Here is a 26,740-nt window from a genome sequence, read left to right on the forward strand (position 1 = left end):
CGGGCCGGGTAACTCTCACGTTGTCCTGAGACCCCGGCCCGGATATGTGCCCAAGGTTCCTACCACTCCCTTCCGGGATCAGGTGGTGAACCTGCAAGCGCTGCCTTCGGAGGAGGCAGACCCAGCCCTGGCTTTGCTGTGTCCGGTCCGCGCTCTTCGCGCTTACGTTGACCGGACCCAAAGCCTTCGGACCTCAGAGCAACTCTTCGTCTGTTACGGAGGCCAGCAGAAGGGAAAGGCTGTCTCCAAGCAGAGGTTAGCCCACTGGATAGTGGATGCTATAGTCTTGGCCTACCAGTCCCAAGACGTGCCTTGCCCGTTCGGTGTAAGAGCTCACTCCACTCGGAGTGTTGCTTCTTCCTGGGCGCTGGCTCAAGGCGCCTCGCTGACAGACATATGTAGAGCTGCGGGCTGGGCGACACCTAACACGTTGGCTAGATTCTATAGCTTACGTGTAGAGCCGGTATCTTCCCGCATCCTCGCCCCCAGGGGCCAGGAGCGCTAAGTGCCCGTTCTAAGTGTCGGCTTGCGAAACGCCACTCCCGCCCTCTGGGCCGGATACGTGCGTCTATTGTCTCCAGTTGTGTTCCCCGGGAAACCGGCTAACCCTGTCGAGCTCCTCCGTCACCCCTCCGGTGTCAGACGTTGCGGACCGTCTGACGCCAGGCCTGCACCCGTATGCTTGTGAAACGTGGCTGTAGGCTGGGTCCCATATGTAGCGGTTCCCTCACGGCAACCCCATATGTGTATTCTTCCACGGTTCCAGCTACCCTTCGGGCTAGCCCCGTGTCTTTCCCTCGACAGAGCCCGCTCTGTCGTCTCTGGGCGTGTTCTTTCCCCCCTTCAATCAGGCTGGAACCACCCCAGAGACTGCCATATGTTGCACTACCCTGCCAGGTTAGTCCTTATGTGTATTCTGCCACCTCTCCTTCCCTGAAGGACGTGGCCCCGCAGCGTACCCTCTCTCTCTCGAGGTAGGCACGCTTTCCCAGCGTTATCCAATAGTCATTCTGAGTGGGTCTTGCAGAAACAGCAGTGACTGTACTCCCTGCTTGGAGCCCTGACTTCCGTACCATACTAGACGGTGCAGTGCGCTCAAGCAGGACGCTGGAAGGGCCAGCATCCTGGCGTTTTCCATAAGGGATCCCATTCGTCGGTTCAGTTCTGACGTACGTCGAACGTGACCGACTGAAAGGGAACGTCTCGGTTACGTATGTAACCCTCGTTCCCTGAAGGAGGGAACGGAGACGTACGTCCCGTCGCCAGATGCTGTGCTTCCGCTGGGAGTCCGGTCACCTTTCGGCTCCTCAGCAGAAAAAGCGCTGATCTACCATTCCACTTCCTATTTATACCCGCGCTGCGGGGCGGAGCGTGGAATGCGTGATCGCATGCCAAATTTCATTGGCTCGTTGTTAGATGCTCGAAGTAGGATTGGTCTCTAAAGTAAGATCCCATTCGTCGGTTCAGTTCTGACGTACGTCTCCGTTCCCTCCTTCAGGGAACGAGGGTTACATACGTAACCGAGACGTTTGCAGATAAGTGAAGGACAAGGTCGAGTTTTAAAGCTGTCAAGAAATAAAGACCTTTCTGTTCCTTGCTGCATGGCCGTAACTTTGCTACAAAAAAAAGAAGCATTGAGCATGTTACAAAAGACACACAGGAAGAAAAAATGCCTTTCTGCAATCAGGTAAAGAGTTATAAAAAGCACCAGCAGATTATAGCATAAAAGTGCTCGTTTTCAAAAATATCATTGGTTAAAACCTGTTCACACAGGACAGTCTTGCATTCAGATGGAAATTAACAAATTTTACCATGTAGAAAGATGCAATGCAGTGACTAAAGACATAAGAACACGTCCTGTGTAAACAATGTCTATTAGTTACAAGAAACCTGCCTGCCAAAATAAGAATGTGTGACCTTTTACCCCAGGCGTTCAACATCAGTGCTATTAAGGCAACAGCAAACTCATGCAAACATGCACAGCTTGACTTCTTTGCATGGCTTAAAAGATCAGATTCTCTCTGACCTTTGTAAGGCCTAATGTCATACCCAGATAAAACTGTCCTCTCTTGCCTGGATGGAAAGACAGTATATTTAGAAACATATGTCAAAAATAATTAATACCTGCTGTATCTATCAAATATGTGTATATGTTACACATACATTCAAGTCAAAAGTTTGGGGTCAGCAATTTCTTTTTTATTTTATTTTTATTTAAAGAAATGTATACTCTTTCAAACAGCATTTATTTGACATATAATCCTGAAAAAAAGAAGAAGAAAAAAACGGAGAAATGTATAATTGCTTCTACAAAAATACTAAGTAGAACAATTGTTTTTAACATTAATAATAAGAGATGTTTCTTGGACAGCAAATATTCATATTAGAAGGATTTCTGAAGGATTATGTGACACCGAAGACTGGAGTAATGATGCTTTAAAAATTCAGCTTTGCCATCACAGGAATAAAATAAATGTTCAAATATATTCAAATAGAAAACAGTTATTTTAAATTGTACTTATATTTAACAATATAGCTGTTTTTGTAACCGTATTTTGATTAAACAAGAACTAAACAATATATGAAAATATCTCAGCGACCCCAAACTTATGATCAGTAGTGTACAATCACTTCAAATCTGACTCATTTGAACCCTGGCAGGGAGATTAGGACCCTGATGTAAAGTGAAGGGGTTTATTTTGTGTTAATGACCAGCTGGATGTATATTATCCCAGTTGAAAGTAACACAGCTACTTAACCAAATAAACACATAAATAGACATTAAACGTCTTTAATGCCGTTCCATGAAGATATTTTGTAAATTCCCTACCGTAGATGCATCAAAAATGTATTTTTAGTAGTAATATGCATTACTAAGGACTTCATTTGGACTTTAAAGGCGGTTTTCTCAATATTTAGATTGTTTTGCACCCTCAGATTCCAGATTTTCATATAATTGTATCTCGGCCAAATATTGTCCTATCCTAAAAAACCATACATCAATAAAACAATAGAGCTCAATTTCAAATTGTTCCAAAATTTCTCAATTTCAAAAGCCTTATGACTGGGTTTGTATGGTTTGTATTTCTATGGTTATGCAATATAAGATTATATAGTTTAGTGGTCACTAACAATATTTGACAACAGAATGGTGTGTATAATTAAGGTTCAGTTGTGACTAAAACTAAACTAAGCTCATATTTCAAACTCAAACAAAGGCAGCACGGCTGCTTTAGCATGCCTAACTAGCCTAACATTTTGTAGACAGAAAGAAAAGTCCAATAGCCACTAAACAGGCTGGTTGAAGGCTATAGCCCTTAATAAATGATGCGAAGCACTGCTAAGTGAAACTTACTTTGCTGCTTCTCTCAGATCAATGACACTTCTGGTTTTACCATGTCCATCTTTGAAGCTTGTTTGGTTGGCAACAGTTAACGTCCCGTTTCTGGTGATGAAATCGGGAAAGCACCTCTGGAGAACTGAGAGACAGTAAAGAATAAAGCTAAATTAAAAAGCATTTATACATAGTATACAAAAGTTGATGAGGACATGCTTTGTGTCTGTCTGCACTTAGGCTTGGGCGGTATCCAAATTTTGATACCGTCAAACCTCCTCCCTATTTTACCTCGGTATACGGTATTACCGTGAATAATTAAAACCTTATGATGTAAGGCTCAGGCAGCGTCAACAAACTGTTGGCTTGGCTTATATATATATATATATAGGCCTATATTTTTATTTTATTTTTTACATTTGAGCCCCTGCCCCTGAGAAACTCTCTGCACGTTTTATGCTTACCGTTATCAGACAATTGACTTTTTTTTGTGTGAAGTTAATCATGAACAATTAACTTTTGTGGAGTTAATCATGAACTCCACATGATTTTTGTGGAGTTCATGCTTATTGCTTACATTGCCAGCTGTGTGACAAAAGGCTTCGGCAATATTACAGCATAGTCCGAGGGTGCGCTCGGTTTTTCATCCACTTAGCAGTGAGGATGGTGGTTTCGGATATGCGCCCTTAGGTTCAAGGTATTTCCATCTCTCGCGGTCATCTTTTTGTTGCACAATTTGCAAATTGCCTCGTCTGTATTTACCGTCAAAACCCAAAATACTTCCAAACTGCAGAAGTTGTGTTCTTTTTCGATAATAACTCAGTGCCCGACTCGCCGTCTTTTCCCCTCTCTCTCTCTCTCTTTCTTATCCACGCTGTCACAACAACGCATACACATATTTAGGCATTTAATAAATAAATAGTATTTAATATGTAAATAGTTTAATTAGTTCAACTTATTAAATATTTAATAATTAATTGTTGATCAGCAATATGTAAGTTGATCTGTTTTTTTTGTTTTTTTTGACGGTTTGACGGTATTGAAACTGATACCGTTGCTATTTTTAGATCCCACGGTATACCATTTTACCGTATTACCGCCCAAGCCTATCTGCACTTGCATTTTTTCACTCTGCCTTCAAGGCCTGAATTCCTTCGAAGTGATAAGCAGAAGCTATCCAAGGGTTTGTATCATTCTGTGCCTCCTCTGCTGATATGGAGAGGACACAGCAACCTTTCTCAGCCTTGCCTGAGACATTTTCTCTTTTTCTATCTCTTATATTTTTTACAATGTTTACAATGAAGCAGATATAATGGCTTCAAAGAGATCCAGTGGCCTCAATGAGAAGTTTCTACTCATGTTCACATACATTCATGTCATTAGCATCTTCATTTTAATTACACATAAACAAGATTTAACTTTAAAGGGATAGTTCACCCAAAAATGAAAATTCTGTCATCATTAACTCTCCCTCAAGTTGTTCCAAACCTGAATTAATGTCTTTTTTTTGCTGAAAACAAAGGAAGATATTTGGAAGAAGGTTTGTATATAAGCAGATTTTAAGCCCCATTGACTACGATGTATTTTTTTCCCCTACTATGGTAGTCAATGGGGCTCAAGATCTGCTTATATACAAACATTCTTCCAAATATCTTCCTTCGTGTTCAGCAAAAGAAAGACATTAATGCAGGTTTGGAACAACTTGAGGGAGAGTAAATTATGACAGAATTTTCATTTTGGGGTGAACTAACCCTTTAACTAATTTAGCCTACTTATACACATATATGTTGGGTTTTCTTTGTTCTGTCACAAGTTCACTCCTCAAACTTTCAAGATTATCCTGGAAATGTATTGGAGACATGGAGATGCGCTGCACGCATGCACACTTTTGTCTTTGTGACATATGGGGACATTGCATAGGCGTAATGGTTTTTATACTGTACAAACCGTATTTTCTATCCCCTTACACTGCCCCTAAACCTACCCAGCACAGGAAACATTCTGCATTTTTATTTTCTCAAAAAAACTCATCCTGTATGATTTATAAGCATTTTGAAAAGTGGAGACATAGCCAATGTCCTCATGTTTCACCCTCTCCTTGTAATACCCATGTCATTATACACATTTGTGTCCTCATATGTCACACACTCACATATAATGAGACATTGTAGGACAGAAAGCATAGTTTTGATTATGTATTCCTCTCAAAAAAAAATGTAAACAAAAACTCACATGGTCTGCTTGGCACAATCATTGAGGGACAATCTTCATCCTGTAGCACCTGAGAAACCGGCTGCCGAATGGTATAGAGGAAGATAAAAAGATATTACAAAAATATAGCATTCTGCTCTATAATATCTCTCCAGTAAGTCAGGCCTGGCTCACAAATTGTCACCATGTGCGTTTCTAAATGTGCATGTGTGAAAATCCAGTCACAAATCACAGCAGATTTAGACCATTCTAAATGGTTTGCCAACGGTTTGCGTTGGTACATCTACGCAAGTATCGGCTTGCTAAGATGAACCATCGTCATCACAAGTGCTAATTTTTCCACCCTCTTTTTAACTAATAAACTTCCATGACTTTACCAGTAATTTGTGATTACTGAATAAGCTTTATTAAATCAATTACCAATTAAATTCAGACCAACTAAAAATCTCTTACAAACAGGACATCACTGATCTTATTCTAGATCAATTTCTAGACAGATATTTTAGAGCAGAAAATATTATAAAAAATATATATATTCCTATGTAAATGTCCATGACTTTGAATGAATACAATTTCATTCATTTCAATGGCCTAAAAAAAAAAAAAAAAAAACATTTTGCGAATATCCAGACTTTTATCAAAAGCCAGTGTGCATGTTTTTGTTCTGTTATCTCTGAATTTAAACAATGTTCTGGTTCTTATGGATACCCGCAACATACCTTATCAGGATTGTTGAAGCCAGGCTTGCAGAATTGCTTGTAGTATTCCCAGTAGCTCTTATTGCGTCTATAGCTGTATTGCATGTCAATGTACGTGGCGAATCTATCTGGGCACTTGGATACACACAGCTGAGATGAACAAGAGAGGAAAAACAACATAAGCTACAAATAAAACAAGGAATGTGCTAAAATACAGAACAATCTAGCTTAGAAAGATTGACGCATTTTGGCAAAAGTGTCTGTATTACCTGAGTTGTAGGGCACTGGAGGTTAATGAGGACTGTAGGATTGGCACATTGTAAAATATTGAAGTAAAATAATATGGCTTTATTTCTGTGGGGGAGAAACAGAAGGGGTTACAATCCAGCTTTGAAATCTAAATGTCTTCTAAATTAATACAATTATAATATAATATAAATATATATAAAGTGTGAGACTACATTTAAATATTATTTCCAGTGTTTTAATTTAAATATAATGGCTTTAACACTCCTCTCAGACTCATACTCACGCATTAGGAGTATCCCGCTGGCCACAGAGCTGCCCATAGCTGTCTGTCGGGTAGACCACTTTCCGTGGATCCCCATGCATCCAAGCTTTTAAAAAAAAACATAACACAAGCCATGTCTTCCAAATCATGTTTCTCAAATAAATACAGTTGCATTTCAAACATCATGCATTTCAAATAATTGCTATAATTAAAGTATTTGATTTTATACCAGCAACCTCAGTTTTTTATGGCACTGAAACTACACCCACTGTTCCTGTTGAGAAGGAACAGGCACAAGCAAAGAGGACAAACAAGAAAAGATGCATGTAAAACAATCTAAAAATAAAGTGAAACCCCATATTTAATTTAGAGCATAAGAGGTTCTTTATGCGATTTAACTAAGCCATTCAAATCCACAGTGAATTGAACACACTGCAGCTCTGTGGAGAATGATTCTGCCTGATTATTTGATTGTCTCCACTTATGTCTGCATGGAAAAGTGAATTCGAGCTTCAGGGGTCATGGTCATGGAATGTCACCTCAAGACTAAAAGGGTGACATGAGTTGTCAGTGCACTACAAAGGGCAACAGAAAAGCCAGTCGTATTAAATTAGCCTAGTCAGGATTAACTCAATAAGATGTCAGAGGAATAAAATTAGATCAGTGTGAGAAAGAAACCGCACTGGAAGAACCAGTGTGTCTCTCCCCAGACACAGTATGTACAGAGGGGTCCAAAAGAATAAGTGTGTGTGTGTGTGTGTGTGTGTGTGTGTGTGTGTGTGTGTAGATATTATATTTAAATTTGTAAACTGCAAAGCTTAAGTTTTATCAGCCATTTCTCAAGTCTTCAGTGTCACATGATCCTATTCCAAAATTAAACTAATTTACTATTTTAAAAAAACCTGTTTTAAAATTAGATTTACAATTCCAACTTTTTGGGTCCCACTGTATATTAGCCCGGCGTGGTCATACTCAATTCTAGTCAGAATATGAGTCTGGTACTGCTCCATTGGGCTGTAATTATGGGGCGTGTTTCAACTGAACCAGGAAAGTTCTGTTCGCGCATAATCACTCCTCTATGGAACAAGTCCAGACCGAACCGCCCGAGCTCAAATGTTGTGGGCAGGGCTGAGTTCGGCTGGCATCCAGGCTATATGGATATAACACTGGCGGCATGTTTCCGAAACAGATCCAACAGTCAGCAAGCTGTGTCTCCCAGAAACAGTTTTAACCACAGACTCCACATTTAAACCATGAATGATGTAAGCAATCAAACGTCACAGTGAATGAATGGGTTCGTGTGAATCCTCTTGCTTTTTTGAGAATGGACTAAATGACTCCTTTTAAAAACAGCCACATACGGCGAGGGGAGTGTCACTGAACATAATGACACCGCATTAGGCTGCTGTTTGGGACTGATGCTCCCCCGCCGCTTCTGTTTGGCTGCTTAATAGCGCTGGATTCATGAGCAGCATTACGCAACCCTCTCTGCTGAAGCGCGTGTTAATGAGTGTAACTCACCCACTGTTCCCAGAACGATGTAACCGAGGATGATGATGACAAAGATCACACAGCAAAGCACGTCTGTGCAGCCCCTGCGGTGGGAATGTGAGAAAGAGAGAATGAGAGCACTGAATGAATAAATCACAGTATATTTACATTCATAATAGCATTTCAATTATTATTTTATTTAAAGTTAAAATATTATATACTTTTAATCAAATGGTGTCAAAAATAACTTTTATAACTATTGTGAGCCCTCAGATCTGTGAAAAATGTAATTTTGTTCATAATACACACAGCGCACATACTGTATCTGACATGGTTTTTCCCTGCTGACTGTAGCCCCAACAGAACAGGACAAACTGTCTATATAGCAGCTTAGCAGACAGAGAAAACCAGGCTGAGGTCACAGCAGGGCAAATAAGAGATTAACAGATGTGCTGAATCCCATTCTCATATTATCCATCCTAAATAATACACAGGTAATGAACAGTAGCACACAGGGCTGCTACTTTTAACTAACTAATTAAAAAAGTTTTTTTTGTTTCACGAGTTCACACTCACATTAAATTAAATAGAGTAAAGATGATGTGTATTTGGCGTGCTGTCCTGGCGAGGGCTCCGGGCTCAGAATTTGGCCCGAACCCAGAGGACATTTTGACCTAGGCCCTATTTTCATGATATATTCAACTTTTTATGTAGTTCAGATGCAATGATATTTTAAGTTTCTTTTTATTAAACCAATGTCCTTCATTGTATTTACTCAAATTTATTATTTCAATAAACTCACAATTTTAAGGCTAACAGGTTACTTACTTTTTTAAGTAAAGCCAACAATATTTTTTTACAGTGTAGAAAGAATGAGCAGTATTGCGCTATTTCCTCCAGAATGGAGAGCGCCTTTCTGAATATTCCATTCATTTCTGAAGCTCATTCCGCTTAGCGCCGCACGCTCAACTCAAAAAGCCCTTTGTGACATGCTTGATCAAATATAGGTCTATCTGAAATAAATGGCTATTGGGCTGCCCCAACTAAAGCTTTTTTTTAGTAGTTGTTCATTTACACCGTTGTTCAGGCGGCGCCAGCGCCTCCATGTCATTGTATGCTATATTTTCTTATTATTTATTAAATCAATGCAATTAGTCGATAAAATAATTTAATAAAATTAAGTTACAATTTAAATACAACGAAATTCATAATAATTTGTAATAGGCCTAGCCTTATTTGCACGTTTCATCAATATACGCCTGCATAACCTATATACTGTAAGAGGAAGACCAAAGTGGAGGTTTATGGATGTAGTGAACAGGATAGGACTAGATGAAAACAGATGACCTAAGTGTCGGTTACGTTCAATTAAAAAAAACAAAAAACACATGCCCTGTTCGCAATTAAGTTCATTTAAAGCTTTGTAATGGCAAAACAATTGCTTACTGAATAAGAGGCAAAGTCTTGGTCAATATGGTTGATAAAAAGATTTAATAAAAAGGTTTCTTATAAGAAAGAGGTACAGTTGATACAACCACAAGGCCACACCAAGTGTACTCTGAAGTCATAACAGAAGTTGCTATCTCTTTACTGTTGTTGGCAGCATCCTCCCCCTCAGTACATTTCCATACAGGCCGTTGTTTAAGTCAGGATGTCACATAGCCCATATATCTCACATGCCCCATGCATGTCACACCCCATGTATCTTACATAGTCAACCCATCAGTTCAAGATATAATCCACCAAAGGAAGGAGTCTCCCCAACCCCAAGACCTTTGACCTCTGCATGACGGTCACATGGTCATATCAAGATTTACCACTACAGTTTCATTTTGAACGGTTGAATCATTACGTAAAATTAATTTGGAGAATTTTAAATAGGCTAAATCATAAATGCAGGCCTGTTGTAGACTAGACTGATTTGGATAATAAAGCAGCCGTGGGTATTTATCCACACGAACGTCACATTTAATGTAGGCTAGTGAGTTAAGTTTTATTTTCAACCTCTTTTCATGGGCTACAATCGCCTATGTAGGCGTTTTTTTGTGTGGCATTTATAATCATAAACAGCCATGTTAAAGCCTGTAGCTAATGTTTTTCTTTGATGTTATGGCCATCCAAACTGCGTAATGTTTTTTTCCCCCAGAATGTTGCACTCCTTTTTGTCATTGTGCACGAAACTTCACGCCAATAAATCATCAGAAATATTGCTGACTTGTGCGTCTCAAGCCCCCTTTTTACTTTCATCCCAATGCCTGTTAGTTGTCCGTGGATTGGTGTATATTTAGTGTTAAAAAAGCATCTCAAAAATCAAACAGGATTTTTTTTTTTTTTTACAAAAGTGACAGCCCTAGTCACGATACAATCAATGTATTGATACGTTTCAATCGGCTATGCATCACAATAGGGAAAAAAAGAACAACTTAAGTCAACTTTAAGTAATAGGGAATTTCAAGACAATGAGTTAGCTAGATGCTAATATAAGTAATAAGCAATTTGCTACAAGCACGTCTGTAGAACTAAAAAGCAACTGTATCCTGTGAGATCACCACTAAAGAGAGAGAGAGAGAGAGAGAGAGAGAGAGAGAGAGAGAGAGAGAGAGAGAGAGAGAGAGAGAGAGAGAGAGAGAGAGAGAGAGAGAGTGAGAGAGTGAGTATATGTATATGTATATGTATATGTATATATGTATAACTATCAGGGACATCTTCAGTCTTGTAGTTGTACAGGCTCCCTCCACTAAACTAAATCTTACTAGCTCACAGTACACAGGAGCTTTGAGTGGACAGCTAATGTGGAGGACAGTAGAAATGAGTGACCCACAGTTCCGTCAGTAAAAGCGTTCCCTGAGCTATATTTATATCTGCTCAACACAGACGGGAAGTGGGTGGTTGCGCCGGGCCACTTTCATACAAAGGTGTGGATCTGACGTGTTACTGGGTGTCAGTGACATTTAATGCAATACACTACAGCTTGGGTGATATTTTAGGTGATATTTTATTACATGTATAGCTACCCAAAAATGCTGTTATTTTTGTTCAAGTCTTCATGCAACTTTTTTTATATAAATGACAGTTCATTATGACCAAACAACCTAAAAGAAGCTCATATGACTATCACTATATTGCTAGTCATTTGATAATTGTGATGAGAAAAAATCTTAAAGAGCAACCATGAGAGTTTATGACTTTCATGACAAAGTTAGGCTGTGTTGATCACATACAGAACATATGTTTAACTCTGAAGACATAAATTCTGTTTTGTTTATCTGAGGGATTATTACACCAGACAAGGCAGGGGCCTAGGTCAAAGGTTCTGGGGGACAGATGTAGCGGGTATTGGCAAAGCAGAATTTATGTCTAAACAGTACGTGCCATACGTGCTATAGGGAACCATCACATGCGATGGTTAACACTGTGCCATGTATGGAAAAATACTGGTGGGGACTGATGTTGACAAAGAGTATGAAGAGATATAAACTTCTGTTATGACTTCAGTGCACACTTGGTACAGGCTCTGGAGGCAGTGCTAACTGTGGCTCTTCTTTCAAGAATACATTTTTATAAAAACCATAGGTAAGACTTTGTCTCTTATTCAGTGAAGCAATTGTTTTTGCCACTACATAACATTGTGGGAAGAACAGACCGAACATTAATCTTGCCTTCCAGTGAACTGCTGTGAACAAATTGAATGTGAATGAATCATTCATAGGTTAATTGAAAAGAAAAAAATTGAAAAGTATATTACATACTTTTGAATATTATCAGAAGTGCCCCATTTTACTTTTTCTGATATTACTTTTCATGTAGCGTATAATAGCGGTTTATGAATGTAAAAGGTCTGGAAATTTTCAAAGATCAAAGTTCACCATAAATCCATTGAGTTATTGTCTCCCAAAAGAAAGAACCTGATTCTGACCTGCCTGAAACGAGTCGTCAGTAATTCCAGTCTTTCTTCTATGCATGTAGGTTTGTAATAAACGTGTACTGTATAATGTCAGCTCATGGTCTTCATCGGCTGCCTGAGAACAATATCTGATTTGACCCAATGTCGAAAAGTCGCTGTTTTCTGTGTTGTGAAAGAAAATCCACTTTGCATGCATTTCCAGGATGGGGGCTCAAAACCCCCACCAGTGTTCCTAAGCAGACCTGCTGCTGTCTGTCATTAATGTTAATCAAACAACAAAACAGCTTTAACAAAGATTAATCTATATTTAATGTATACAGTGCAGTGTCATTTTACACATAACCTTTCTGTACCAAAATACTACTGTCAGACCATAATCCATTTGTAATTTTGTTCTACTGTATTTAATTTGTTCTTATTTTTATTACTGACTATTCACTCATCTTTAATAATGTTTGAACTTCATTAGCTAGGTTAGTAGTTTATGCTGTGATTTCAAATGCATATCTTTATGTAATAGCTACGTCTGTAATCCTACTACTTTGAATAGATTTTATATAGTCATAAGTACTTTTATGGTAGCTAGATGTGTGATCACTATAAACTGCTATTGTATAGAAAAAGTGTTTATAAAAAAAGTCACAGATTCTCCTTTTGTGCTTCATGGGGAAAAACCTGTCAAAAAAAGTCTATTAAGTCTCTTGGTTTATCAAACCATGACTAAAAAGATTAAACTATATCATCATGATATTACTAAGCCACTACAATAAACAACTGGGTCAGCTGTGACATGTACCACACCTGATCACAGCAAACACAGCACAGCAAAGCTCCACAAGCTGTGCTAACCCAACAGAGCTGAAGCGTTTTACATCAGTCAACCCTAATTAGCAGCACCCGAGCCTTACAAATATGCACTAAGCACAGAAAACCCCATTAGAAACACATTGAGTTGCACACTGTGATGGCACTCTTTGTATTGAGAGCAACAAAAATAAACTGAAATCCATGGCTTGTTGTCCAATAATAGCAGAATAACCTCACAATCTGCTGAATCTCATTGAGCATGCATGTTAATGAGGCACAGCAACCCAAGACATATGAGCAACAGTCATTGATTTCTCTGTTCCGGTGGGGTAAAAGTTGTGCTGTCCGCTATCACTGCTGAGCTAACCATTGATCCACCAGCCGCTCTGGATAAGAGCGAGAAACAGGCCAGCAGAGCGACAGGTCCATGAATGAAGTCAATATTTTTTATCAATAACAGACATATGCAAATCAGGGACAGACAAAAGGACAACGTTTTGAGGGTGGGCATGTGTGTTTCTGACCTAGCTGTAGTTTTGGGGGCATTATTGCTGCTAAATGTAGCCAGAAGTTAGCTAAGATAACCGTCCTTTGTCAGGGTTATTATTATTTATTAAAAATGATTAATAAAATACTAAATAATGGCTTTATTCAGTTCTATAAATACCAAAAGTTGTATTTTAGCGTTACTTTCGTGTTCGGTTATAGGCTTAAAGTAGTTCAAATTAGTTTAATTAAAAACAAAAGGAAGTCAATACAAAGTCCCCATTTAGATATTTATGCATGTACATATTTTTTACTTATTTAACATTAAAACTTTTTTCTATAGAAATTTTCCTGGTTACAATAGTTCAACAAAAAAAAAACTCAATTGTTTGTATTTTTATATTAATGTTGGTAATGTTTAATTTATTAAATCCGAGTTTAAATGATTAAGTTAGTGTTTTTAAGCAAAGCGGTGATATCCAAGTGGGCGAGTTATTTACTTACTTTTTAATTACTCTTCCCGTTAATACCACCATCACAAAAAAAGGATTTATCAGGATTTATCACATGAACCTATCATAGCGCAATGTTTATTTTGTTTCTTTCCCTCATTAATTCTCAATTTCCCCCATCAAACCCACCGCATGCTTTAGGAGGTCTGTTAAAATTAAAATGACTCAGGGGAAGCAAGAGAGACATTGACTCCCACTGGTATCGCCGTTGTACAGTGTTACTTTAGAAAATACAGTGGTGGCCAAAATTATCAGAACACCTGACAGATCTGAAAATATTAACTTTTTTTTTGCCTCCAAAGCATGAGTTAATGTCATAATGTTCATGAAACATGCAGATGGTTGCTCTGAGCACAACAAATATCATATGAAGTGAGTCGTACAGTTTTTATCCACTTTTAACTTTAATATTTGGTATGTCCACCTTTTGCAGTAATTACAGCGGCACATCTCTCTAGCATAGTGTCAATATATTTCCTCAGAGAACTAATGTTAACCCATGCCTTCTGCAACTGAAGCCAAAAGGCTTTCCTTTGAATGTACAATAGATCTGTCCAATTTAACTCGCCCCAAATGTGCTCGATGGAGTTGAGGTCTGGACTGGACAGTCCATTATTTTCAAAGTCCAGCAGATTCCTATCTCTTGAAAGTGTCACATTTTGAAATATTAGCATTTTTTATTTTTGTAGTATGGATTTGTTTCTCCAAATGTCTTGAGTAGATACTGTCTCCCTTGCCTCATTAGAGGAATATTATAATATATATATATGCAGCCTCAAATAAAATCCCAAAGGCATCAAAGTAAGGGAAATAAATGTACCTATTGTGAACAGGTCCGGTAAATGTGGGGTCAAATTTGTGTGGCTCCCCTGTAACACAAGAGCAAAGTGTCAAAAATCCCATTTATATAGTGAAAATAACAATAGCAAAACCTCAAGTGCCTCAAAAACATTTAATATTTTTGCTATATTTATCAGGAAGCTCAAAAATAGGCTTGTATAGGCTTGCTATGACCAGGTCAAAGAGCAAACAAACCGACTGATATCAGAACATTGAAGTGCAAAACAATGCTCATTTTGTCACCACCCTGTTCATGAAAACAAAGCACTCGATCAAAGTAGCCATGGTCTGAACAGCCCCACAATGCCTTAGGAGTGTATTTTACCCATAACAAAGCACAGGCAAACAAAAGCATGTACCTGCCACAGTTTGAAACACATCAGATCATTTAGAGACAAAGCATTTCCCTTCAGCAAAGTATTTGCAATAAGTTCCTACCCAATTCTGCTTTGTAGTATCCTCCTTTAGGTCCAGTCATGTTCACTGTTCTCTGAGCGAACACACAGAGTGTTTAGAGTGTTTATATAATGTTACTTTGCGTGTGTCACTTCCTATGAGGGCTGAGGCGGTATCTCCTCGTCTTTCTGCGATCGGTTAATCATTACACACATAGCCGTGTTTGCGAGAGGAGGTGGATGAGAAATCAGGTTGGTGGGCGTTTGCGTCGCTTCCATCTGCCGCTCTCTCACACTATCCACTCTACTCCTTCACTCATTCCTTTCCCTCTCTCTCTCTCTCTTTCTTGCTTGCTCTCATGCTCACAAAGGAAACAGCACTGGTGTCTCGCGGCTCAGATTGGTAGCATCCACTGACACACCAGACACAATGAGACAACAGCATGGCAGCCACCTGCTCGAAGCTTTGCGCACACACACACACACACAGACTCAGAAAGCACTGTTTGTACATCGCCAAACATACCATCACTTTTGATCTCAGTGGAATTACTAATTAATAAATGCAATCCTTAAATTTAAAAAGATAACCTGCTTTAGACAGTCCAACATGTTGGTAGTTGGTAGTTGCTATAGTATCTGTGCCAGGATAACTGACCAAGCTGAGTGTACAGACATCAGGCGTCACATATGATGATGACCGCCTAGGTGGCCCGAGTTTGGGGATTATGTAGTGATGCCATCCTAGAATAATCCTAGAATACAAAAAAGCTAACAGTCTTAGCTGGTTTAAATTGGTCTTTAGCTGATCTGAAAACTCCCCCAAATCCCTCTAAAATCAGCCAAAAGACCAACTTAACCAGGCTAGGCTCATTTTCATAATTCACAATTATTTATTCAGTTAATTGAATAAATATTTTATTATTAGTATATTCTTAGTATTTTCTTTTTCATTCCATCAATGTGCAAATGAATGGCTATTTATGATCGTATGCTATATAAATTATGTGGAAAAAGATTTATAATGAAATGTTAAATAGACTTAAATTACAGCTTTTCATGCTATTAATATGTATTTTTATTCTAAAAATAGACTAATTCAGTATTTAAATATTTGAATATTTCTCTTAATGAATAGTTCCATCATATTTTACTGAATATTTATTTACAAGCCTTGCTGAGTTCCAGATAAAATCATGTGAGATTCTGGTAACAGTTTATGGGGACACACATATTCACTATTAACGACTTTTGCCTCAACAAACTCCTAATTTACTGCTTATTAATAGTTAGTAAGGTAGTTTTTGTAGCATTTAAGTTTATGCATTGGGTAGGATTAAGAGATGTAGAATAAGGTCATAAAGAATAAGGCATTAATATGTGCTTTATAACTACTAATAAACAGCCAATATCCTAATATGCATGCTAATAAGCAAATAGTTAATAACTGAACCTTAAAATAAAGTGTTACCAATATTTTGAATCACAATTCCCAAAAATGTAAACCACCAAAAGATTTATTAATAAATTACAAACATTTTCACACTTGATATGTATTTATAAAAAATAAAATAAAAACAAAACAGAAAAAAAACTTTCTAAAAACAGCCATATTGTCTACTGAATTCAGTATTAAAATACAGAATATTTTAAGTTAATTATGTAACCAAGATTTGATCTGTTCACAGGTGGGTGGTGCTTTCATGCTCACTGTATTCATTATCACAAGACACAACATTTCAAAGGAGCTTCTGATTGGTTCATAGCTATTTAGAAATAACAGCACTGTTAATACATCTTTGAGAAACCACAGAAAATCTTTCACATTCAACAACCACCGTTTGCAAAAACATTCTTGACCTCTTGAACTTGGCAACAGAGAAGAAAGAAGTACACAGGGTTTTGGATGAGCTCCAATAAGAAGTGGTCAGCTCTGCTTCTCTGTCTCTATTATCATGAGGGCTGGACTACATCCTGAGTGTTTAACAATGTGAATTTAAGGAATGTCTACTCCTTCCGAACTACTGACTCAGGGCTGAGGCGATTGACCAAACTCTTTTATCCCAATAGGAGTCATTTTATTAATGTCATTCCGATACAGTAATTTGTGCTGAAAATTACACTAGCCTACCCAAATGTATACAGTAAAAATTACAAACAGGACAATTAAAGGGGGGGTGAAACAATCAGTTTCAGTCAATCTCATGTCAATCTTGAGTACCTATAGAGTAGTATTGCATCCTTCATATCTCCGAAAAGTCTTTAGTTTTATTATATTTATAAAAGAAATATGGGCTGTACCGAGTCTTTCCGGAAAAAAACGAGCGCCTGGAGGCGTATCGTGTGGGCGGAGCTAAAGAATGACGAATGCGCAAAGCGGTGAAGTCCTCAAGCGTGGAGAAACCCCTGCTATCGAATAGATATGATCTAGAATCAAATTCGGAGGCTGAAATAAATTGAACAGGAAAACCATCAGCAGCAGGACGTCCGTCTCTGTGGTATGTACTGTATTTAGTAGCCTGTCAACATTTGTGTGTCTTTACTCGCAGTTTATGAGGACATGATTCGGTTTATGGACTATTGTATGCGACTAAACCTTAGCAGTAGCAAGCAAAACGGTTTTGCACGTCAGACTAGTGTAACGTTATACAGAGAACAACAATGGACCAACCGTTAGCGCATTTGAATGACGAAGCACGTGATCGTGTCGTTTACTGATGTTTACTCATGTGACGATAAGCAACAGCACAGACATTTGAAGCAGTTTTACTCACCAGCTGTTTCCAAAGCGACCGAACCTTTATCACTGGGACCGTTCTGTCAAAAACACACTTCTTGGAGTGTGGAGATCCACTTTGCGATGCGACTGAAGCGATGTTGTGAAGCCTCCCGTCATTTCTGCGTTCAAAACGTTTCAAATGCAGCGCTGCCTTCCCCGAATGCTGTGCTGAAGCGTTGAAGTCGCTTAATGTCAAAGTGGAGGAATGAAGTGGAGCGCGGCGCGGACTATAACCGACATTAGTGTTCACGGACGACTGGATCTGCAGCTTGAGAGCAATGTTAATGGGCATGCATTTCCTCTCTCGCCTCTAGTCACGCGCACGCGCGCGCACCCTACCAGGAGAAGAGCCCGTACAGCCCATACAAGGACCTTCCGGTCTATTAATGTCAAGTCAAGCCATACTCGAAAAAAACTCTCCGAAACTTGTGAGAAACCGGAAGGAGTATTTTTAACACAGAAATACTCCATCAAACGTCCAACATTAGTTTTTGAAACTTTGTCTATGTTTAGGATGGGAATCCAAGTCTTAACAGAGTAAAAAGCTCAGTATGCATGAAACAGCATTTCACCCCCCCTTTAAATACAAGAGAAAAAAAAGCTCAAAATTAAATAAAGGGTGCCATTTCAGCATTTAGTTTAGAGAAAAGTAAAGTAAAAAAACAGTAATTAATGTAAAAAATAAGTGAAGCAGTGAAGACAGTGCAGTGTACCTGACTTTTTAAGAGCAGTTAATCAAAGCGTGTTTAGCACCTTTGTGAGAGCACAGAAAACCATCCGTCAGAACACTGTGCGAGTACTAAATTGAGTTCTCTTTTTAATGTTTTTCATGCTTAGAGTGGGGAAAAAACGGTTGATTTTTTTAAAAAAGTGACAAGGCTTAAAAATTATACTGACACACATCCTATTTTATCCTTACATTTCTCCTTCACTTTAGACATGACCGACTGTGTTTGGGTCATTGACAAATAAAGCTTCAAAATTATGATTATTTTTAATAATGTAATATACAGCGCTTCCCGTGTTGTGATTGGACAGCAGCTTAGCGCACTTTGCCCAGAAAGGTCCCGCCTCTTACCATAACAGGGAGATGCAAGCACTGAATGTGCGCACTTCTCTACGTGGGAGAGCAACAAGACCACGCCCCCTATTTTGCGTGTTCTTGTGGGCGGAGGGTTAGTCAACAAACGGTTCTAGTGACGTCATTACATCCCTGCACTTCCTGCTGTAGTCCAAACTGACCGTTCGCTGTAGGCTTTGAAAGGGAACTTCTGTTAAATAAAATATCTCGCTTGGCATTGAGCTTTTATATTACAGGCATTATTTATGCTCTAACAGCAACATTACACTAAAGTTCGAAAGATGGAATCGCGAAGAACGGCACCTTTAAAATAATTTTTGACTGTTTTTTGACAGGCGGTATAAACATTAACTGTAGTTGTACAACCTGACATGGAAAGTGTACCAACCCTGTACCAAAAGTCAAAGTAAAAATGATTGTGAAGAGGAGAGAGTGATGGACAAAAGAAAGACCATAAAAGACAATGACAAAGATCAAGAGATAAAAAGACTAGGGAGGCATAAGAGAAATAAAGAGGAATAAAGAATTGATAAGACACTGTCACTGTGGCCATGCAGCAGTGGACAAACAGGCCAGGACATTAGGAAAATGCCCCCGAGGTCTTATGGGAAAAACAGCGTCAGCATCGCTTGCCCCGTTACATGCTTGTCTGTGTGTAGGGTGTCCTATCTTACTTTAGGTTTCCCCCTTTGTGGCTGCTACATGCTCTCGTTATATGTCCCTCAAATATAAGACAATAAAATGTCTCAAGACTGATACAGCTTATTTTGGAAAAAGGCATTACACTCACCTGAAGGATTATTAGGAAAACCATACTAATACGGTGTTTGACCGCCTTTCGCATTCAGAACTGCCTTAATTCTACGTGGCATTGATTCAACAAGGTGCTGAAAGCATTCTTTAGAAATGTTGGCCCATATTGATAGGATAGCGTCTTGCAGTTGATGGAGATTTGTGGGATGCACATCAAGGGCACGAAGCTCCCGTTCCACCACATCCCAAAGATGCTCTATTGGGTTGAGATCTGGTGACTGTGGGGGCCATTTTAGTACAGTGAACTCATTGTCATGTTCAAGAAACCAATTTGAAATCATTTGAGCTTTGTGACATGGTGCATTATCCTGCTAGAAGTAGTCATCAAAGGATGGGTACATGGTGGTCATAAAGGGATGGACATGGTCAGAGAAAATGCTTAGGTAGGCTGTGGCATTTAAACAATGCCAATTTGGCACTAAGGGGCCTAAAGTGTGCCAAGATCCCCCACACCATTACACCACCACCAGACATGACATGATGCATCAATGTTCTCATTCTGTTTAAGCCCAATTCTGAGTCTACCATCTGAATGTCTCAACAGAAACCAAGACTCATCAGAGCAGGCAACATTTTTCCAGTCTTCAACTGTACAATTTTGGTGAGCTCGTGCAAATTGTAGCCTTTTTTTCCTATTTGTAGTGGAGATGAGTGGTACCCGGTGGGGTGCTCTGCTGTTGTAGCCCATCATCCGCCTCAAGGTTGTGCGTGTTGTGGCTTCACAAATGCTTTGCTGCATACCTCGGTTGTAACGAGTGGTTATTTCAGTCAAAGTTGCTCTTCTATGAGCTTAAATCAGTCGGCCCATTCTCCTCTGACCTCTAGCATCAACAAGGCATTTTCGCCCACAGGACTGCCGCATACTGGATGTTTTTCCCTTTTCACACCATTCTTTGTAAACCCTAGAAATGGTTGTGTGTGAAAATCCCAGTAACTGAGCAGATTGTGAAATAGTCAGACCAGCCCCGTCTGGCACCAGCAACCATGCCACTCTCAAAATTGCTTAAATCACCTTTCTGTCCCATTCTGACATTCAGTTTGGAGTTCAGGAGATTCTCTTGACCAGGACCAAACCCCTAAATGCATTGAAGCAACTGCCATGTGATTGGTTGATTAGATAATTGCATTAAAGAGAAATTGAACAGGTGTTCCTAATAATCCTTTAGTTGAGTGTATGTTAACAATTATCCTCAGCATTTAGGGGAAAGTGTTTCATTTGGTTAAAGGTGCAGTCCGTAACTTTTTGCACTCTAGTGGTTAATAAACAGAACTGCATGCGTCTTGCAGAAGAACATTTCAGCCTGAGCTACTTCTCTCTGTTTATGTCAATGGCGGATCACGCAGGGACTGTGCTCCTCCGCAGCGGTATCTACAAGTCTGGCCTGAAATAGTCCCAATATAAATACTTATTATAAGTGTACCATAATGATTCAGGGTAAGACAAAAACACGGTTTGGAAAATGGATTCATGTTGTACTCTCTCATTATATTATTTTTGTAAATCTTGAACACAAAAAAAGTTACAGACAACAGCTTTAAGTAGAGAATAAATGAAAGCTTTCTATAAAATGTCAGCTTAAATAACTAAAGGAAAGATTTATTGGTCTTGTCTAACTGCTAAATATAAAAAAAGTCTCAAGACTCAAATTGGCAGCAACAAGAAGAGTTGCAATAAACTTGACTCGGCTAACAGGCCGTCCCCTGAGACGCATCTCACATCACAGCAGCTCAGACATCAGATCAACGGCTTATCCCCACTTCTCCGTCTCATTTATAATCTGTCCGACATTTAACAGACTGAGTGTTTCGTCAGTTTGCATGGCTTAATTGCATCATCAGAACTGTGGCAAAGGAACAGCTGGTGTCAATCCTTCCCAGGTAAACGAAATTACAGCCCAAGCGAGACAGGCACAGGCTCCCCAGTGACACTCATTTCAACAATGACTCCTTCAAATCGCAAACATCCTTCCTACCTGAATTCTCATTGTTTAAAATTAAGATTGACGTGTATTAGTTTAAACAATGAAACTTGATTTGTATACTTAGTAAAAATATTATCAATTAAATATAAATTACTCTAAATTGTAATTTAGAAACATGCATTGATCACATCTCCATTTTTCAGTTGGCCGAATTGAAATTCTGTGAATTAATGCAATTTAATTAACAGAAATTCAATTTGTCCAACAGAAATATTTAGATGTGATCAGTCACTTGAACATTTTCAATTGGAAAGCTGATTTGTTTTTTACAGTGTATAAAATAATGTGAATTCAATTCAAGTGACTATATAATTTTCTTGTACCAGTTAAAAGCCTGTACAACGAGATCCTCTTTTTGGACTGTTTTAGATTTTTTTTAGCCTGATAAGCCAGACCCACATCAAGATGTTTGGTCTGGAAACTCCCAATTGACAGGGCTCAATCCGAGGGGCGGGATAAATGGTTGTCTTTCAAACTCCCTCTGCACGCGATTGGATAGCGCTACAACCAACCAGAGCAACGTGAAGCAGAGCTAGTTGATAGATTAAACATTTGCTGTATCCGGTCGGCAAAGCTCCGAACACATCTTCCCTTTTTAAGAATGACTTCAGTGCCGTTCTTTGTTCTTTTCTCAGAGAAAAGCTTAACTCAAAGTCTTCCAGAGTCGCTGCCAAAGCTGATTCGAAAGACCGCTGTTCGCCAGTTTCTGTTTACTAGTAGCATGCGAGCTCAACTCGGCCGTCATTATGGCCCCGCCCACCAACTCTATACACGATGTGATTGGCCTGACCAGAGTTTGTTTTTTACAGCTCAGACGTGTATTGAGAGTTGCTAGACGACACTCGCGATAGATTAGATTTGCTGCTCCTAGGGTGCGTCTAGATTTCTAGTCTACCTCTCTTCCACTTCACTGTAAAAAATAAAATCATGTCTCCAATTGAACATTTTCTAGTGACTGATCACATCAAAAAAATTCAGTTGGCCAAATTGAATTTCAGTGAACTAAACTGCATTAATTGAAAGAAATTAAATTTGGCCAACCGTAAAAATTTAGACGTGACCAGGCACTAGAAAATTGAGACATGATTTTTTTTTTTTTTTTTTTACAGTGTTGCTTTTTGAGATGAGATGAAATGAGAATGCACAGAAAGCAACTCTTACTCTTTAGAAAGCACAGTCCAAATGTGTCATAGTTTTTGGCTTCAGATATAGTGGGGTACAGTAGTTCCTTGAACTGCTCAGTGAAGTCACATCTTCTCTAAACCTCTTCCTCTCATCTTCTACTTCCACTATGCTTTTTTTCCCCTCCATGTACACACATGAGTTGACACACTGAGAGCAGTGTCTTGCAGGCCTTGCTGCATAACACAAGCCTCTTTCAGTGTTTCTCCATAAGGAACAGCCTGGGAAGGCGTGCAGGTGCAGACAGTGTGAGTTTAGGGCGAATGGAAACTCTGTGTGGTTACGTTTTTCTCTTCCTACCAGAACATGGACTTCCCACCCCATGGCATTAAGTAACAAACAAGTCCCTTACATATGCTGCTGCATCTCAATCATGACATCAAATTAATTGCCTGAAAATGGTCAGTTTTATATTAATTAAACTGCTATAAATTAAATGCAAAACTGGATAAATAATTAACTAAATAAATAAACATTCTGTGTAAATGTTAAACATAAATCTAGAGGAAACATATGAGTGGTTCATCAATATGTGGGTATTCAGCAAATTAAATCTCACAAATTCGCTTCTAGAAGAACGGTCAAAAATTCCCATAAACACTCCTAAATCTTGTGGAAAGCCTTCCCAGAAGATTTAAAGCTCTTATAGCTCCAAAGGGTGGGCCAACTCCATATTAAACCCTACGGATTAAGAATGGGATGTCATTAAATTTCATGTGCATGTAAAGACAGGTGTCCCAAAACTTGTGGCAATATAGTGTATATGAGCAGAGCACACAAAAAACGGTTGCACTATTTATGCAACATTTATTGTGATCTCTAATCTGTGGGACCTGAGTACTATAAGATACATATAAAATACTTTCTCTGACTCAAACTTAACTTGGATGTCATCACAGTCACCGAGTGACAGACAGCGAGAAAGACACGCAAACCGCCAGGGACAGATGGACAGGCGAAGTGAAGGGAGTGATAGACAGAGCAGATTGGTGAGGCAGGAAACTCCACTCCCTTTAGACTCATGTTTTGCTGATATGCTGGTTATCTTTGGCTGGCCTATACTCAAATAAGAGGATTGGAGTTTAAATGCTTTACTTTTCATGTGGCTGCTTCATTACTATGATAATAAATTTAGAACGGCCCTTTGATTAGACAAACTGGTTATTCAAATGAGAGCTGTTACTTAAAGGGATAGTTCACCCAAAAATGAAATTTCTGTCATCAATTACTCACCCTCAAGTTGTTCTAAAGCTGTATTAGTTTCTTTGTTCTGCTGAACACAAAAGTTGTTATGAAGAATGTTTGTAACCAAGCAGATAGAGCAACCATTGACAGCCACAGTATTTTTTCCCCTACTATGGGGGTGAATGGTTGCTCTATCTGTTTGGTACAAAAATTCTTCATTATATCTTTTGTGTTCAGCAGATGAAAGAAACTCATACAGGTTTAAAACAACTTGAGGGTGAGTAATTGATGACAATTTTCATTTTTGGGTGAACTACCCCTTTAATGAAAACTGTGTGATAACACCAACACTTGATGTAGCTACATTTCAATGTACAGTAATTAGGAGGCAATTCTGGCACCTTTATGTAAAACAATAAGTACTTAAAGGTGTAATATAAAAACATGACTGTTTGTACATTAATGTTATATTGCTCAGTCCCAAACACAAAGTACATGTAATGCATAAAGTCCTGCCAGTGCCTTTTCATGAGGAAAACTGCTTGCAGATCTCTCAAGGACACCAGCTTTAGCCTTGAGCACCAGGCGGATAGCATTGAGTGTGAGTGTAAATATGACTCCTGACCTGAATACTGTCTGAAATGTGATTTTTGTTTTTACATCCAGAGGCATAAGGGGTGGGCGATATGACTAAAGTCTTATATCACAATATGAATTTTATTTTCACGATAATTATATACATCACAATATTAGTTATTTATTAGGGCCGGGACTCAATTAAAAAAATTATCTAATTAATTAGAGGCTTTGTAATTAATTAATCGAAATTAATCTCATTTTAATTGCATATAAATATTTGACCTGAGAACAATGAGAAGTAATTGTTCACATAGATTTTTAGTATACCACTGAATAATGACTGAATACATAAGCTTAATCAACAAAATATTGTTTATTTATTTCAGTCCAGGAGACCAGTGCAATGTTTGCCATTAAGTTTTTTTTTTTTTTTTGCGTAATTAATTAACGCGTTAAAGCCACGTAATTAATTAATCTTAAGTAACGCGTTAAAGTGCCGGCCCTATTTTTTATGCTTTAAAGGTCCACTGAAATCAAAATTGAAGTTTTTTAGCTTTTAGTATGACTGTGTTATCCTTAAAGTTATGAATAAGCTGGTATGTTCCAAAACTATGACAAAATTTGCATTTAGGAGATATGAGCATTCAAAATTTACAGTCTCTCACTTCCGTTCAAACAATTCTCCGATTTTGGTGACATCATCGCAGACTTCACTCACTTGTCAAATCTTCGGTCCAATCAAAATGCTGTCTAGAATCTAAACCCCGCCCCCTACGCTGCTGAAGCAGCGGCTGAAATCGGTCCGTTGTTAACACACATTTACTCATTTCTACATGGTGAAATGCACATAATAGCACATGATATATGTGTAAGGAAACGATTGAGTGTAAATATGTTTTTATTTGAGTTCTTTTTTTTGTACTGAATGATAGTTTCATCAGCAGATGCCAGCTTCAGCACTTACAAGGAGTTCGTAGGCCACGCTCTCTGGGTACAATTTTCCCCCCAAATTAATACCTTACATCTACTGCAGGTTGAATGATTCTGATTGGCTAAGAAATACATAAACATAGAAATTTTCCACACAAGGACTGCAGACAGGAGCATCGACTACACAGCTGACACCGAGGCCTGTTTTAGGCACAAGTGACCTTCCAGGTCTGCGTTTCTAGGCTCCAGCTTGTCGAGGATGTGCCAGTTGTTCACCCCATAATACTGAGCTGTAGCAAAGAATACTAGTGCACACACACAGGATAAATAGCTCATTTAAGGTTTAGGTTGGTCGAGCTCTAGCTCTAAACAGCAAAGTTTCCCAAAACATACTGATAACATGTTCTATCTTTCTGTAAGCAATACAAACAATATCATTATATCATTGTTATACACAAAAATGTAAGTTAAGCAATTAAAAGTTTAAAGGCCCACTGAAGTGACTTGAAATCCGCAGCATTAATGTTACATAATTTTCTATTATGCAACACAATGCTCTGATAGCATTATTATATACAACATTTAATATCTGTTCTCAAACCAAGCTAATCCTCCACTCCTCAGCATGATGGTAACCCTCCAAAAAACAACATAACAGAAACTCTTCTAAATTAATTTAAAAATCCTTGAGGCAAAATTCTCTGACTCAATGCTTTCTTTAGTCCATTTAACTACACACAGATGTTGCAGAAATAAATGTTTTGTTTAAGTACTCGGAGTACGTGCAGATTGCGGTTATATCTGCAGTTAAAGTGGGTAAACATTCCAAAAATTGAAGGTGGGTGAGAGTAATGATTAAATCATTAATGTGCTGATTTAAATAAAGATGAGGAACTCTCTTTTCACAGTAAAATGCAATGAATGTGTGTCGTTCTTTAACTTTCATTTTCAGCTTCTGTCGAGATCAAAGACCGCAGTGCGAGACAGAATGGCATCAGCACTATTTCTAAATAAGGCCAA

General features: G+C 38.6%; 1 protein-coding gene across 5 annotated transcripts in view; it reads right to left on the minus strand.

Annotated features, from left to right (window-relative positions):
- slc44a5b (solute carrier family 44 member 5b) overlaps positions 1 to 26,740 on the minus strand; it is a 51,634-nt gene that overhangs the window by 17,163 nt on the left and 7,731 nt on the right. For 2 of the 5 annotated variants that reach the window (XM_067414059.1, XM_067414061.1), the window contains exons 1-9: positions 15,233 to 15,493; positions 14,775 to 14,823; positions 8,276 to 8,349; positions 6,776 to 6,860; positions 6,513 to 6,597; positions 6,265 to 6,393; positions 5,567 to 5,627; positions 3,356 to 3,479; positions 1,584 to 1,616 (exon numbers count right to left, since the gene is read on the minus strand). In XM_067414059.1, coding sequence (XP_067270160.1) covers positions 1,584 to 1,616; positions 3,356 to 3,479; positions 5,567 to 5,627; positions 6,265 to 6,393; positions 6,513 to 6,597; positions 6,776 to 6,860; positions 8,276 to 8,349; positions 14,775 to 14,823; positions 15,233 to 15,272 — 680 coding nt within the window. In that variant the 5' untranslated portion in view covers positions 15,273 to 15,493. Of the gene's footprint in view, positions 1 to 1,583; positions 1,617 to 3,355; positions 3,480 to 5,566; positions 5,628 to 6,264; positions 6,394 to 6,512; positions 6,598 to 6,775; positions 6,861 to 8,275; positions 8,350 to 14,774; positions 14,824 to 15,232; positions 15,494 to 26,740 lie in introns of those variants that run through there. The other 3 variants (XM_067414062.1, XM_067414063.1, XM_067414060.1) reach the window with 2 other exon arrangements.

This window comes from Pseudorasbora parva, chromosome 13 (assembly GCF_024679245.1).
Source record: "Pseudorasbora parva isolate DD20220531a chromosome 13, ASM2467924v1, whole genome shotgun sequence".
Classification (NCBI taxonomy): Eukaryota; Metazoa; Chordata; class Actinopteri; order Cypriniformes; family Gobionidae; genus Pseudorasbora; species Pseudorasbora parva.